Here is a 16014-nt window from a genome sequence, read left to right as displayed (position 1 = left end):
TCTTAAATTATCGTGATTTATGTGTCTTTTTAATTTTAATTTTAAATGAATCATCTTTTTAGTTTAGTTTGCTTTTTTATTCCTGTTTAGTTTTGTCTTAATAACATGTATTTTTGCACTTCTTGCCTATCTTATGTAATTTAATAATTTTTTTTCTTTACTGGCAGTGGTTGCCTGAAAGAAATCGCTCGAAAGCGATAAGGCCGCCAGTTGCCCTCCTTTTGATTTAATTATGTTCAATTTTTTTATATATAATATAACGAAGTGTTAATAAATAAATAAAATGATCTCACCTGCGTATCCTCCAAAATGGTTAATACGCCAACTGCAAGTTTGTTAAGGAATTTGGCCCTCTCGCTGTTACTGAATAACGATCTTCGCACTGAAGCCAGCTGTACCAAGCAGGCGAGGGAAAGACCCGCAAGAGAGCCTCGTACGCAGGCATATAACGAGAAAAATAACTCCAGAGTACTGGATTCCAGGAAGGTCGGCCGCCATGATGTGGGTACCTGGAAATTTAATAAATAAAATAAATTATTTTTTACAACAAAATAAATAAGTAATCTATGGTTATTATACCAGCTGACCTGGCAAACGTTGTATCCCCATGTGTATTATTTCTGTTCAAGTATTACGTAAGATTTACTGCAATTTATCCTCCCCCCCCCCTTCTTTTTTGTAGGAATCCTTGAAAATGCATTTCGTTTTCAAGCATAGACAATGTGTCAAAAGTAAATAATTACTGATGACGTAATCATCAAATAAGAGAATCAAAATTTCACGAAAATCAGCAAGCAAGAAGTGTAATACTTATTAATACAGATACCGGCAAACTTCTTGAGCATTCAACAAGGGAGTGGGGGAAAGTTTGCGCATCGTACACAGCGCGTGACACGAACGACAACTGATTCACCAATCACGCGATCGATATGTCATCCAGGGCAAGGTGGAAGGCACTAGACCGTGCGGAAGGTCACCTTCGCGTTGTTCTGCCGTAGGAGGTTCACTAAATGGGTGCAGCAGGATGACCTCTAATAGGCAACGATGGCGAAACGTCTGCCCCTGCTAATACTACTACTACATAGCGATCATGACCGCTCTGACGAGTGTACCAGATAAGAGAAGAAGAATCTAATTCGCCTCCCCCCCTCCCCCACTAAATATTAAGGGTGGGTCCACACCAAATTCTTTTTATAATACAGCATACATTCTTAATTTTCACCCCTCTACGCTTAACTCAATAAAAAACTTATGTCTTCAACTTTGGAGGTTTATTTTAGGGATGCATCTGCACCCATTTGGTATTCTTGTCTTTATAAGGTACTGAGTATTGTAACGAAGGGCTCTTCAAGACACGACTATTTAATACTAATGTTGGTACAATACTAATCTGTATTAAAACATCAATACATTTGTATTAATCATATAGGCACACATCCGATACAGATACTGCGGCAAACCCAAAGTATGGCCGATATTTCTATAAAAGTATTGGCATCGGAAAAGTCGTATTTATGCATCCTTAATTTACATAGAGGAAAATTCACAGAATAACCCAAAAAAATTCATTCTGGAAAACCGAACACTCTCTGGGGTAGCATAGCAAATTGTTCCATGTTGGTATGAGCTAAAAATGTAGGAGCAACGAACATGCGCATGGGCAGCTTCGTACAAATTACCTGAATAGTGCACAGATCATCAGAGGATTCGTCATTCGTAGTCCCGATGAAGTCAAATGTCAAACAATTGTGCGCCAATCTCAACAGGGCAGCCAGCAACGTCTGTTGACTCTCATCCGACATTGACAATTGCTGGCCCCGGGCCGAGCTCAGCAGCGAGCACGACACGCGGAATATTTCGAAGAGCTGGGTGTCTCTGTAATTAATAAAAAAGACCTTGGTACAGTAATCTTGTGGGAAGACATCTTAAAAGTACATAGGGGCCGTTCAAGAATTACTTACTAAATGGAGGGAGGGGGGGATGTTTCTTTGATTTCCTTCTTTTTTGGATTACGTCAAGAAATGCATTTATTTGAGAGCTTTGCTTAACTGTGACTTTGACAAGGGGAGGGGGGGGGGGGACTTAAACGACCCCGTACATATATAACTCTATAGTACTGTACATGTGTCACTGAACTCCTCATGAACGGATGAACCGATTTGAATGATTTTTTTTTGTATACCTTTGGGTGCCCTGAATGGTTAAGTCAGAATGGCAACACCACATCTGACAGGATCTAATCTGTCAATGCCAACCTGTCAATAACATATTGCTGGGTGTTTCACTGCTCCTCTTTCTGTCAATGCTAACCTGAAAGATGATGCAATCTTCCTGTGCTTCGAGAGAGATCGATTCGCATCAGCTTCACATACTTGGTTCATTTCGACAACCAACTGTGACAGTAATTGCACAAATATTGTGCATGTCTCAACGGGACCCTGGAATTTAATTTATTTTATTGAAATTAAAATTCTTTAAGCTCATGAGGATAATTAATTAACGAAGATGTGCAGCCTTTTTGTCGAAGAAAAGAGAGAGAACGAGAAAGGGAGAACGAGAAAAAATACACGCTATTGGTTGATGTATTCGTTTAGTAGTTATATTAGAACTTTAGATGGCAATTCTGTCGCATAACGTATACAGTGTGTAAACCGTGTGAATGTAGATATACATATACTGGTACATGACCATCTTTTGGGGCTTTTATCTTGGTAATGATGAATTTACAAAGAAGTTTCACTTCTGACATGCGTACAAAGTAAGCACTTTTTTATTGTATATTCCTTTATTATTTCTTAATTTAATAATAATTAAGAAAAATGTGTGCGTGTACGTACGTACTTCTTACGTGTGTACACACGTAAGAAGTGAAACTTCTTTATGACCTTATATTTCGAAAAATTACCTACTATATGCAACTCTACAGAAATTGGTTAAATGAAATGAAATTAGACAAGGTTTAACAAAAGGCTTTTATTATCATAGACATGAATACAAATAATACAATTATTTCATTTTACCTCATTACTACTAACATTATTACAGAATTTAATTAATTGTGATAGATTTATTACTATCATTGATATCGTTATTATATATTTTTGTTATTATTGGCTTCGAATCAACCGTGGTAGGGACAAGAATAGATGGCGCGTAACGGAAAAATGTGACGGTATTTTTTTTACAACGCAAGAAGTTTCACTTAAAAATATGTATTATATTTAACTGAGTTCGTTAACAGATAGACCGATTTTCATGAATTTTATGTGTGTGTACAAAAGTAGTCCAGATTAGTTTTATATTTTATACAATCCGAGTTGTGGATAACCCATCGGTCAAACAAGTTAAATTAAAACTAAAAATATTGAAATTCTACTGTGCATTCGTTAACTATTAAACGACTGGACCGATTTTGATGAAATTTTGTGTGAAGTGGATCAGATCAAATTTAATTTATTAAATTAGAGTTATAGATCTTACATTGGTTATAACCAAACATGTAAAAAACGTTAATACCTTAATATTTTGCGGCTGGACCGATTTTGATAAAATTTGTTATATATAATTCCTAAACTGCTAAACGGCTAGACCGATGTTGATGAAATTTTGCTTTCATATGACTTCGAGATTAGACAATTAAGTCCACTTTGTTATGACTTAAACATGATAAATACCTTTTTAAATTAAACATAAAAAAATACCTGTAAGAAACCGGTAGTGGCGTCACTGAGCACGTTGTGGAACACGTGTTCTTCCTTCACAGTGTCGAACCATCCCAGTTTCGTGATCCGTGCGAACAGTGATATGAGAGCCTGAAAACATGAAGCCAGAACATCATTCACCCACCCAGGGTCTTGGGACTTTATTTTAGAGAAGTTTTCAAGAAATCATCTCGTACGAAATCCGCGGTTCGGGACCGTTCATGTATTACGTAAGCAGATTTACTTATTATATATTTACTGCAATTTATCCCCACCCATCTCCTCTTGTCAGCAAAGCTATGAATTTTTTGGAAGAATACTCAAAAGTGCATTTCGTTTTCAACCATAGACAATGTGTAAAAAAGTATATAACGGACCTCGCCCCCCCCCCCCCCCCCCCCCCCCCGGTCAGCAAAAGTAAGCAAAGCTCTCAAAAATAATAGTATACAAACATATTAATTTGTTGTAGGATTCCTCGAAAGTGCATTTCATTTAAAAGCATAGACAATGTGTAAAAAAGTAGATAATGACCCCCCCCCCCCCCCCCTTTGTCAGCAAAAGTAAGCAACTCTCAAAACTAATAGTACATAATCGTATGAATTTTTTTGTAGGATTGGGAGCGTTCAAGTATTACGTCACGCAATTTTTGACACGACCCCCCCCCCCCATTAAACGCGCCGTAACGTTTCTGTATCCAATAGTAAAACATTTTGTGACTAACCCCAGTGACTCTATATACCTAAATTACCATTATGTGGTGTAACGTACTGGAAAGTCGAAATTAATATTATCAACAACGCGCAATTCAATCCCCGCCCCGCATCGTAACGTGCGTTACGTAATACATGAAAGCTCATATTCATGGAAAATGCTATTCGTTTTCAAGCATAGACAATGTGTCAAAACGTACATAATTACTGATGACGTAATCATTACATTTTTTTTATATACATGTGTCTTTACTACGACATCATGGAACATTACGATCTAGCCTAACTTAAGACTAATAAGTAATTTAAGTCTAACCTAATTTACTAAAAAAGATTGTTATCAGAAGTAAGTGTCCAATAACGCTACTTATAGTCTCTCTTAAAGACACTCTGTTCTTGTGTTCAATATATATTTTTTTTCATTCAATGTTTAGCACTTAATAATCTACACTAACACTAATTCACTAGTCTAGTTTTCATCCTTTTCTCTTCTCACTAGGTCAGTGGTGTCTAGGAGTTGAATAGCCTCGACATTCACGTGATGGTGGATCCTATGTTCGTGTGCTCCAGTATAAGTATAATACATAACAAAATCAACAGTCCCAAAATATTGCGTACGTAATACTTAAACGGCTTTGAGTACTTTGAGGCTTGGATGTCGAAAAGATTTTGACCGTAAAAACGATTAGAAAAATGTTGCAAAGCGGAAAACTCAAATTCTGGACCAATTCGAGTGTTTTGTTATTCCCTATTAACTGTAGAAGGTTTTTAGGTCTGTATGGGGCATAACAAAACGTTCCATACATTGGTATGCAGCTACTAAAAGGGAGATTACGTAAAAGAATATAAAGGCCAAAAATGTTCGCTGCATTATATGCAAAAGTCCTCCGTCGTCCATTTTAAAATATTGCAAACGAAGTGACCCAATAAACAGCCGCACAGCGAATGTGTAGACGGCTTTTATACAATAGTACTGGCATCTAGTTACACAAAGCGTTCACCAAGCGCAAGCATCTTGAAAAACAAAACCAAATCTATTTAAAGAAAACACTTTTTAACCGGATTGAAGCTATGTATTATCATAAACTTATAATTATTTTACATATATATATTTTCCGACGTTTCGCGTGCTTTACGGCGTGCGTGGTCACGGTGACTGAAGACAAAAAGTGTTAAATGTCAAAAAGTATCACAGCTGCAGAGAAAGTTGAGTTATCTGTATTTATTGCCCCGGAGTTGGTATCGACTAAAAGATGACGGGTTTTTTGCAGAAATGACTCACGGTTCGAGGATTGTTTGTCTTGGGGTTTTAATTTGGATATTATTGGATCCCAGGTGTTTGACAATTTGTATGTATAAAAGCTATGTTAACAAAAGACAATACTATACAGAATATATTAAATACCTGTACAACGAAGTTCGCCAATTTCGGTCGTGTAGCCAAATAATTCAAAATATAATTCCTTATATCTAGCCTTTGTTGTATAGATAAACTTCCTGTCGATCTGAAATAATAATTTTTAGTTACTTAAGTGAACAGTGAACATAGCTAAAACGAAAATAATTACGAACAGAGAAACTATTACCATACAAATAAACGTAGTTGCTACGTATATCAAGGGAAAATAATATAATTTAATTACCAAATAGACTTTAGATAGAAAGGGTCTTGCATAAGGAAGAGATTCTTTTCCCTTTAGTACTTAAAGGCAAAGACTTCCCAATGGTAGCTAAGTCAAAATCATTTATTCATATAGGTAACACAATGTACACTTATGAACGTCAAAAAAAACTGTATGAAATGCTTCTAATTTAACATTTACTGTCAGTTCTCAAATCAAAGGCGTAAGAACAGAAGAGAACAAATGCCAATAAACTCTCCGCCACTCTTTTTTACGGCTGCCAGACTTGGGCATTATCTCAGCAACATCTTCTAAAGAGAACATGCCAAAGAGGAATAGAAAAGAAGCATGGTTGGTGTAACATTGAGACATCGTAAAAGACCAGAAGATGAGATCACATACCAAGGAAGAGGATATTATAAAGAAAATAAGGCAATTGAAATGGCGCTGGACCATGGTTATATGACGAGATGGCAGGTTGAAATGGACGAAAATAATTACAGAATGGCAACCACGCGATGGAAAAAGGAAAGACAGAACAAGAGATCGAGGCACAGGAGGAGAGGAGGAGTAGGAGGCACGACTTGGACAAGAATTGCTAACAGGCTGATCATCTAAAACGGGTCATATTATGTATTAGATTAAGTTGTTTTTTTTTTAAATATAATATGGGACAAATGAGCCTGCGGGACGCCCAAAAAGGGCCCAAAGAAACTCATTTTTAGTGGTTGCGTCGCCGGCCTTTGAGGGATGAGTACGCTCGAATTTTGAACACGTTGGAGTTCGTATCTCTCAGGGATGGTACCACCGGTATGGACCCCCACATAATGAAACTTGCCATACATAATCTATTTATGTATTACAATTAAGTTTCATTATGTATCTTAAATAAGTGATAATACTTTATACTGGGTGTCAGCAATAACGTAATAATAACAATAGTAAACAGTAATAGTAATAAACAGTACATTATTAACGAAACACACGAAATAATAATTAAAAAAAAATGTTAAAAGACGGAGGGAACTTGTGGTTGTAACTGGCCCTGGCTCAACATTATGGTGAGAGTAGACGTGTTCTACAACGCTGGTGATCCTGCCAGAGAACACATAACAGTGAAATACGTGAGCAGCGTGTGCAAATGACAGGGATACGCAAGGGAATTCTTAGGTGTAGATAAATGAGCGGTTTACAGGATATACATGGTGAAATCTGATTGGGTAAGCCTTGTCGTACCTAGAGAATGGACGTTAAAATCATCCCCAACGAGCACGCATGTCATGATGAAAGTGGTTGGAATTTATCTAATTAAATAATCTAGAGAAGAGTTGAGAAAAATTTAGATGTAGAGAGTCAGGGACATGTTCTGGAAGACCTGTGGAACAGTGCAATGATATTCACAATCAACTCACCTATTAATTAGTTTCCCTAGAGTAGTAGCTGCCAAGAGTTGTGAATAACTAGAATCAGCCCGCTCCAGCAACGCCTGACATTTGCTTAGCGTATCTGGGGACTCCTGAAAATGCCCAAAATTTAATAACAAAGCTACATTGATAAGATAAAATGCATGGTTATCAGTAGTAAAAACTAACCAGACCAATTACCAAAAAATAACTGCTAATTATATTATATTTTTTTTATTTATTCCTTTGTCTTAGAAATATTGGTAATAGCACAGAAAAGCCCTAAAAATAAATACAATTCTTCACTGTCTAAGAGTACGGTTGAGCCTCGAAACATGGTGTAAAGTATTTCCATATCAAATCCGTAACATTTTTTACGTATAGATAATATAAATATAAAAAATATGTTTATTATGGAACATAAGATACAAGTATCACTGTTTCCAAGTCATTAAATTTGCATAGGTAGACATCCCTACTCATCGGCAAAGAAGACAGAGGGTGTAGGCCGAGAGAAAAAGCCGGCGTAAAAAACTCTCGCAAATTAATTAGAAGTATCAACAAGATAATCGTTAAATCGTTCGTTTATCGTTTTGTAGTAAGCCTGTGTAAAAACACAGCTTTTCTTTAATACATTTCTTAAATTTATTAAAAGGCAGATATAAGCCTCTTGGATTTTATTAAAGAAGAGTATAACTTTTCCCAAAAGAGAATGACTAACTTTAGATACGGGGAAATTGCAGCCTGCGTTTGTTCCGAGTATTAACATTGTGCGTAAATACTATTCTAGTAAACTTATCACTATTTTTGTTTACATACATAATATTTATATAAATATATTGCGAGGGAAAGGTAAGTATATTAATTTCCTTGAATTTATCTCTCAGAGATTCCCTACATTTTAAATTATAGATTGCTCAGGAGGCCGGATGTTAAGTGATACCGCCGCCCATGGGCACTCTCGTGCGTTGCCGGCCTTTCAAGTATTGGTACGCTCTTTTGTTGAAGGACCCTAAGTCGAATTGATTCGGAAATACTTCAGTAGTTCTGGTTCCACATAGCGGTGGTGCGCGGTAATCTGAACTGATGAAACTCAGCTGCAGGTATTAATCTGAACAACTCTTCTGAACACTCTCCATGGTAAATGCGGTAGAAGATGCAGAGACCCCACGTACGTATTCAATTACCATATTTTTTGTATATCAAAGTGTTGTCTAAATGTACGTTAAATAGCATAGCAATCATTACATTTACAATAATTATAAGTTATTAAAAAATATACCTGAAACGCGACAACGGCCTTCTCAGCCTGCTCACGGACAATTGGATCCTGTGACTCATAAAGCTGTTTGCACAAAAGCTCTATTTGAATTACCTCCTGAAATAATAAATAAAATTTTAATATATGTTTCTTTTGTATACGAAAACATTGTTAGAGATATTTAATAAATACAATTCACTACAATTACTAAGGAACTAACATTTATAACATTATAAATACCTTCAGAGTATAACACAAATTACCAGCAAATAGATTAATTTTTAATATGACTAAAGAATACTTAAAAAAATATTAAAAAAAACTCTGGTATCTTTTATTAATAATGGCTTTGTTATTCTACCTTTATATTAAATATTTATTATAATGATCAATAAATCTTAGATTATAATCTAGAATTTAGTATGAATTTGTATGTTGTTATATTTTTTGTATGAATAGGAAAAACTTTGCTTTATGTTTATGATTGAATGTGTATTCCGTTTTTGGTTTTTGTCTATAATGTAATTGTTTAATCAGTAGCTGTAGGAATATTTTAATAAAATAAAATAATGAATTATCGCTGCATCAACAGTATAATACAACTTTATTATATACATTGACTGGTTAAAATGTTATTGTCACAAAAAGTCCTGCAAATCCATCATAACCAATTTTATGACGAAAATGTTGGATATTTGTATCAAGATGTGGTTTTGAACCCTCTGTATGATACTTAGTACGTTCAAATTGGTTACTATGTTTATTAATTATATTATTTTTCATATCTATATGAAGAATAAAATAATTATGACTTTATTTACATATAAAATACCAACCATACAATCCTTTTAATCGTAAAAACTTGTTGGAAATCATATTTTTGACCTAAACATCACAAATTAGTCTAATGGCTAAAGATATTATTTCCTGCCATCTGTAATCAATTCCCTAAGCTGCCTACGGTCAACTCACAAAGCTCGCACACATTGTATTAGAAAATTGCTGTATCTAATAACACCAGTCCCCTTGCCATCTATCAGTCCAGTTTCCTTTAATTACACAGACCTTCCTCATCACTCTCAATACCTGAAGGTAATATCAATTGCAGACATAAGATTTTAAAGAACATATCAACCCGTTATCAGTGCTGATCATAAATGTATGCTGTTTAATGGTAAATACTTGGGAGTCACTTCAAATCAAAAGTGCACTTCAATAACCAACCAAGAGTAGTGATTTATCTTTTGGTAAGTTTAGGATGTTTATATGAACCAACAGGTTCGGGCCCAATGGTCAACTTAATGAGAATATTAATTTTTTAACTCCATGGCACTTGATTATTTACACAACACCACACATATGGCTCTCAATAAGTAAGCCTGTCCGAAGTTTACAAATTGAAGAATATCCATTGAGCTCATATTTATGTTTTTATAGGTATTTGACACTGAAAGGACTGTGCATTTTAAGGTGATATAAAGAGTTGTCTTTAAATGGAAAGCAGAAACATCCGAATTAGAAAAAATTCAGACTAATGTCAGTAGTTATGTACATAATCTTATCTACTCTCCCGTTTCTATAGCATGTATCGGTAAAACTTTATCATCAACACACAGTAATTTTCTTTTACTAGTAATGTTTAGTTTGAAAGTTGGTGAGCAACTTAGAATATGATAATGTATAGATAATCCATGACTCCTACTTATTATCCACAACATTTTTATAAATTTTAGCAACATTAAAAAGTATTTTATTACTAATTTGGTTTTAAAATCTCATTATTGAGAGTGGGCGTAATGCTATTTAGTGTATCATTGTATGGAAGACGAGCTAAACCAACCAAAGCCAATTGATCAACACTTTAGAGAGTTTGTTGTTAAATCGATGTTAGGGACATGGAGTTATACTGTATATAATCAAAATAAATGGAAATATCCATTTCATTCGAGATGAAATGTTAATTTAAATTGTTTATTCCATGTTCAATTATGGGATATCCACAACAACAACTAATGTGTTTGGATGCTCTAAGTGAAAATCTACATTGAAATAAAGTTGGGTACTAAAAATAGTGAGATATTACTTGACCGAGTCAACATATGATTTTAAAGTATTTTCATATCCATTTTTCTGCAGTTCAAAAGTACTAAATATACAAATATTGTTTAAGTTAACCTTAACACTAAGTGATTGTTAAAGTATAAATGATTATAAAATGGAATGACAGTTAACTTAGTTTCTTATCATTGTATTTCACAGGGAGGCCTAAAGATAAAAAATGATGCAAATTAAATCAATTTGTTTGAAATATTGTGTTACTTATTATCTTATAAATTTTAATTTTTCTTCCTATTTTTAAATTTTCTCCTTATTGTATTGTACAAACCCGTAATTACTATTTGAGAAGTAAATTATTCTTGTGATTTATAATTTACTAGTGATAGGTATTATTGTTGGAATAGGAAAATATCGCCTCTCCCACTATGTTAATGTCATAAATCATAATAAGCAATAACCACAAAACACCGGCAAACATTACAGTTGAAAGTTAAAATGAGTGATAATAAGCTATTAACACACATATTTAAGTAGCTTTAAACACAAATACAAGGACAAAAGTCGCCGAATAATAATAAAAATCACTTCGGACACCAAAAACAACGTGTAAATTGAATACAATTTACATACCTTTCGGTGAAAATATTAAACAAGTGTAGGTTTTTTATTTTTACAGTGTCTAAATTTATGTTTTTAAGTAAAAATCTTGTTATCTTTTATAAAAAAATCTAATATTTTGATACTTACTTGCTCTTCAGCCATCTTTGTTATTCTCTCGCATTTGATTTGTAAATTGTGAAAAGTGACATTTATATTTTTTCGAACACATTTCGTCATACGTTTCGATTCATGACTTTTATATGTTAACTGTTGAGATGTTATTTTAAATAAAAAATAGTAATAATAATGATTACACGTTTTAAATACCACAGTTTTAAAATTATACGATTTCATAATATTTTATTACGCAGCGGATAATATCCTTTTTAAAAAGAAACACACAAAACTGGCTGAAAACTTTACAACATTCTTCTTTCAGAAAACAAAAGAACGTTTTTTATTTAATTTATATAAAACTATTCTCGTCACTACCAAAAAAATACTTTCGCTGTTTTTTATCAAAATGTGAATAAATTAAAGTAAAAAAATAATATTATGAAATCAGAGTAACAGTAATTTTAATGATTAAAAATGTTGAGGACAACGTTTTCAAAAATCAAAAGGGTCTGCAGCATTACCTTCATCCCTCGAATTTTGCAAGGGGACGTGAAATATGCAGCTCAGAAGAAATTTACAAAACGTAAGACTTTAACGCACATACCTTAGTAGCTTATTTCATTTTCTTTTACATTAAATAGTCATTTTTACATATTCCTACTGAGACTTTTAAACGAAGCGTACCAAATCTGTGCATGAATTCTTTTTACCAGAATTTATTTTTAGAAAAGTATTGATTATTTAAATTGAAATTAGATAGAATGGCGTTATCGATCAAATGTGAAAAATAGCGAAAACTTACTGTTTTCTATCTATTTTTGCAAAATATCGATAAAAGTAGTTAACTATATTTTCGCTATTTTTCAGATTCTATGATCACGTCCCAAGCGACAAAAAGCACAAGTTCAAATTCTGGAGCAACGGGAAGCAATGACTTTCATGGCAGCGATAAAAAACCCGAAGATAATGTACAAAAATCTACTGAAGACAACCTCGCAGAAGATCGAGAAAAATATGATCGCGTTATTAGCAAGATTTTTCCACCAGGAGACCCACTATATGCAACTCCCACTGATAAAGAGGGACTAGAACAGAAAATTGAACATATAAAAGAAGTAGAAGCCGGAATTCCTATAACATTTAAAGAACAAAAAGAATCGGACACAACCAATTTATATTATGAATCCGAACCAAATAATTATGATACCAGATTTGATGATGTTGCGAATAAATGTCTAACAACATCACCCAAGAAGGTAGATGAACACCTTTTAAGAGAACTAGGGGTTGATCATATTCCAGACAATATAGATTTTTACCCACAAAAACCTAAACAAAGTTATTACAGCGAAGTTTTATATGGGAAACCACAAGTGGTTCGCTATACCAATGAGACTACAAAAACAAATGAACTGCAAAAAGTAAACTACATAAGCGATTTAGAGGTAGATAAATCATTTAAAGCAGAACTAATCCAACCCCTAATTTTTGATTCCATTTCTTTATGCGAAAGTGTAGGGAAGGGTAGCGAAGGCGATACATTTGATGCACTCGAAGACACTCAGTTAACTCCTATAGTATTAAATCCATATGCTAGTCAGTCATTTCCATTTCATGACTATGTAATCGAAGAAATCTTGCTTGAAAATCCAGTTGAAGAGGAGTCTATGACAGTTACAACAGGGGTTGATGATGTTGGTAATAACAGTTTGATACCACCTAATGAGATGGATATAGAAAGTGACGAGCAGAATGTTAGGGAAAAAGTTGAGGGTGCTATGTCAGGCTTGGCAATTCCTGGTGACTCTACATCAATTGATACTCAACCTATTACAAATATGGCAGAAAAAGAATTTGATATTCTTTACACCCAACCCACTTCAGGGCCACCAGGCGATACGCCGGGCACGTTACATCGACAACCAGAAAAGGTTGTCAAACAAAGTACCTCGATTTCATCCAAAATTAAAGAAGAAAAGCCACCAAACACAAAGAACTCGTCAATTTCAGATAACCAAGATCCAAATGATTCTGACAATATAAACAGAATTTCCAGCGCTCAAGAACGACCAGACTATTTATTAAATATGCAAGCTAATGTTTTTGCAGACGACGCAACTGTAGAAGACTTAAAGGAGCCAATTTTTGCAAGAAAAACTATAGTTTCTTACATAGAAGGCACATATAAGAAACCAATAATTGAAATAAAAATACCAGTTTATAATATGAAAGAAACTGATCAATCACTTGAAGAACCAACGGTACATTTTAGGGAAACTGGTGATAACTCAGTTGAACAGAATACAGTTTCTTACGTACGAGAACATTCTAATGAATCAGCATCTTATGGAAGGGATCCAGCTAAAACACCTAAAACGCAGAAGTATTCAAACCTAGAAAGAACTGTATCGCATATCGAAGTGACTGAAAAAATGCCTATTACAGAAAATACACCAGTTCTTAATGTGAGATTAAAACCCCAATATGAGGGTTTGCTAAAGGATAAAAAAGGAGTCCACCAAACTGAGGCCGCCAATTGTAATCTCGACCCCAATTTAACTGCGACTGGACCTATACCCAATATGGTTGAAAAAGAAACTGTAACACTGAAAGAGCTGTTACGTAGGATCAGAGAGCGACATCGCCTGGAATTGTGTCGGGAATATTACAATCGACTAACCAGCATGACCATGGCTGATGCATGCAGCAAGCCTAATACCCTTGGACCAAACCCATGCAAAGGACCAGATAAGTCGCCATGTCCGCCACCACCCAAATGCCCTTCACCGAAAAAAGACCCATGTGCCGCCAAAGAGGACCCTTGCGCGCCAAAAAAGGAAGACCCTTGCGCGCCAAAAAAAAAGGATCCTTGTGCACAGAAAGATCCTTGTGCACGGAAAGATCCTTGTGCTCAGAAAGATCCTTGCGCAAAGTTTTTAAATTCCAAAATATACGACACCATATCTCTGTTTCGTATATATATCCTACCTGACTTCCGAAACGTTAACTTCCAATATCGCCAGTACAGTTCACAAGTTTTGTCAACCAGAACATTGCAAATTTGTGCTCTGAACACTCCTATGTTGAACGAAGACACCAAACCTGTGAAGGATATAATCCTCGCCAGAGATTACGACCCGTGGATCCCTATACCATCCTGGCCTATACCGAAAAAGGAGAAGAGACGACCTTTCGTCTGTCCTAAAGACGGCTGCAAATTGCTTCCATCACCCCCTTTTGATCCAGCGTTTAAAGACAAACCATGTGTATCGTTTCCGAAGAAGAAATTTTCTCTCTCCGAATTATTTGAACATCCAGTCGTCAATTGCAAGGATAGCTAAGAATCCAAAGAAGTTTTATATTATACATCTGTAACCCAATTTTTACTTAACTTAACCCGAACTTTTAAAAACGTTTGTTAACATACATTTGCAGGTGCGCTGTTTTTTACGTAATTAATAAAAATCTCCGTTTTCAAAAGCTTATTCGATGCGTCAAAATTATTTATGTAACTATATAAAACTTGTTGAAACTAACAATAAATTGGAAATAAATTTAATGTTTGCGTTTGAATTTGACGTTATAAATAGTATTACTGAGTAAAAAAATTATGGTTGATGCCGAGAAGTTGTATATATTGATAGAGGTCGGACACCTTTGTTAGTAGCTTCTGAAGGAACTAGGCTGGCTTAATGAGCCGGGACTTAACGCACAACGGACCAAATTGGCGTCTAAGTGCGGAAACTGAGTCTCCTCGACACTAGTAACATAAAGCATTTCAGTGTATGACGAACACTACACAATCAATCTCCTTGGAGGTATTTACTTAAAATACAATCTTATCGTATTTGTTTTATGTAATAATTTATCTGTAATTCATAACATTCAAGGTACTTGTAGAGTTACAATAAGGTATACACAAGATTTCAAAAACCATTTCAGATTATTTTGATTTTGGAACCCATATAAATTGTTAATTTGAATTCTATTTTTAAATTAAAATTCCATGGTAATGTGTTTCAAATCTGCCAAAACGCTACTTTAGGCAAGATGGCGCTGGCGTGTCATTCGAATTTTATTAGAAATCATAACAATAAAATGTACAGTTTTTTAAAAAGTTTGGTCCCTGTCTCTTTAAGGCTGGCAGCATTTCCTCGTTCCATTGCAAAAAGTATTATCTATCGCGCTAACTTAAATCTTTATTAGCGCCTGTGCATTTTAACTCCACGTCCCAAGAGTCTCTACTCCAAAGAGAACAAAAACGAAGTTGGAGGAAAGACTCTCATATTTGACCCGCTTTAATTATCATTATCAATTTACAACAACAGTCTTCGACGAATTTACACTCCAAAATAGTATTAAGATTCGACTAGCAAACGATATTATTTACTGGCGTGGTACGTTATCATTCATTGAAGTAATCTGAACTTTTTGTCACGTGACTGACGTATAATATTTTAAATTATCAATATTATAGATTATTTACAACAACATGCTTGACTCGATAACGCCTTTAAAAAGTGTGTTTTATTCTTATTACTG

General features: G+C 34.6%; 2 protein-coding genes across 2 annotated transcripts in view; one reads left to right on the top strand and one right to left on the bottom strand.

Annotated features, from left to right (window-relative positions):
- The window catches only part of LOC123717998 (exportin-7-B), a 35385-nt gene extending 23769 nt beyond the window's left edge, over positions 1-11616 (bottom strand). Inside the window, exons 1-8 of the mRNA XM_045674332.1 lie at positions 11503-11616; positions 8719-8814; positions 7446-7549; positions 5817-5916; positions 3702-3812; positions 2311-2438; positions 1680-1875; positions 294-509 (exon numbers count right to left, since the gene is read on the bottom strand). Coding sequence (XP_045530288.1) covers positions 294-509; positions 1680-1875; positions 2311-2438; positions 3702-3812; positions 5817-5916; positions 7446-7549; positions 8719-8814; positions 11503-11592 — 1041 coding nt within the window. The 5' untranslated portion in view covers positions 11593-11616. The remainder of the gene's footprint in view (positions 1-293; positions 510-1679; positions 1876-2310; positions 2439-3701; positions 3813-5816; positions 5917-7445; positions 7550-8718; positions 8815-11502) is intronic.
- A 218-nt stretch (positions 11617-11834) lies between these two features.
- Positions 11835-14957, top strand: LOC123718000. The gene is made up of 2 exons (XM_045674336.1): positions 11835-12055; positions 12340-14957. Exons 1-2 carry the CDS (start codon positions 11947-11949, stop codon positions 14811-14813), a joined length of 2583 nt encoding a protein of 860 aa, XP_045530292.1. The 5' UTR covers positions 11835-11946; the 3' UTR covers positions 14814-14957.
- The last annotated feature ends 1057 nt before the right edge of the window (positions 14958-16014 follow it).

The sequence above is a fragment of the Pieris brassicae genome, chromosome 14 (assembly GCF_905147105.1).
Source record: "Pieris brassicae chromosome 14, ilPieBrab1.1, whole genome shotgun sequence".
In the NCBI taxonomy this organism is placed as follows: Eukaryota; Metazoa; Arthropoda; class Insecta; order Lepidoptera; family Pieridae; genus Pieris; species Pieris brassicae.
This window is presented reverse-complemented; position numbering and strand designations above follow the sequence as displayed.

Excerpts from the sequence above, each read along its gene's own strand:
- LOC123718000 (XM_045674336.1), top strand. The coding sequence starts at position 11,947 with ATGTTGAGGACAACGTTTTCAAAAATCAAAAGGGTCTGCAGCATTACC. Across the intron at positions 12,056-12,339 it reads TCAGAAGAAATTTACAAAAC|ATTCTATGATCACGTCCCAA; the intron begins GTAAGACTTTAA and ends GCTATTTTTCAG.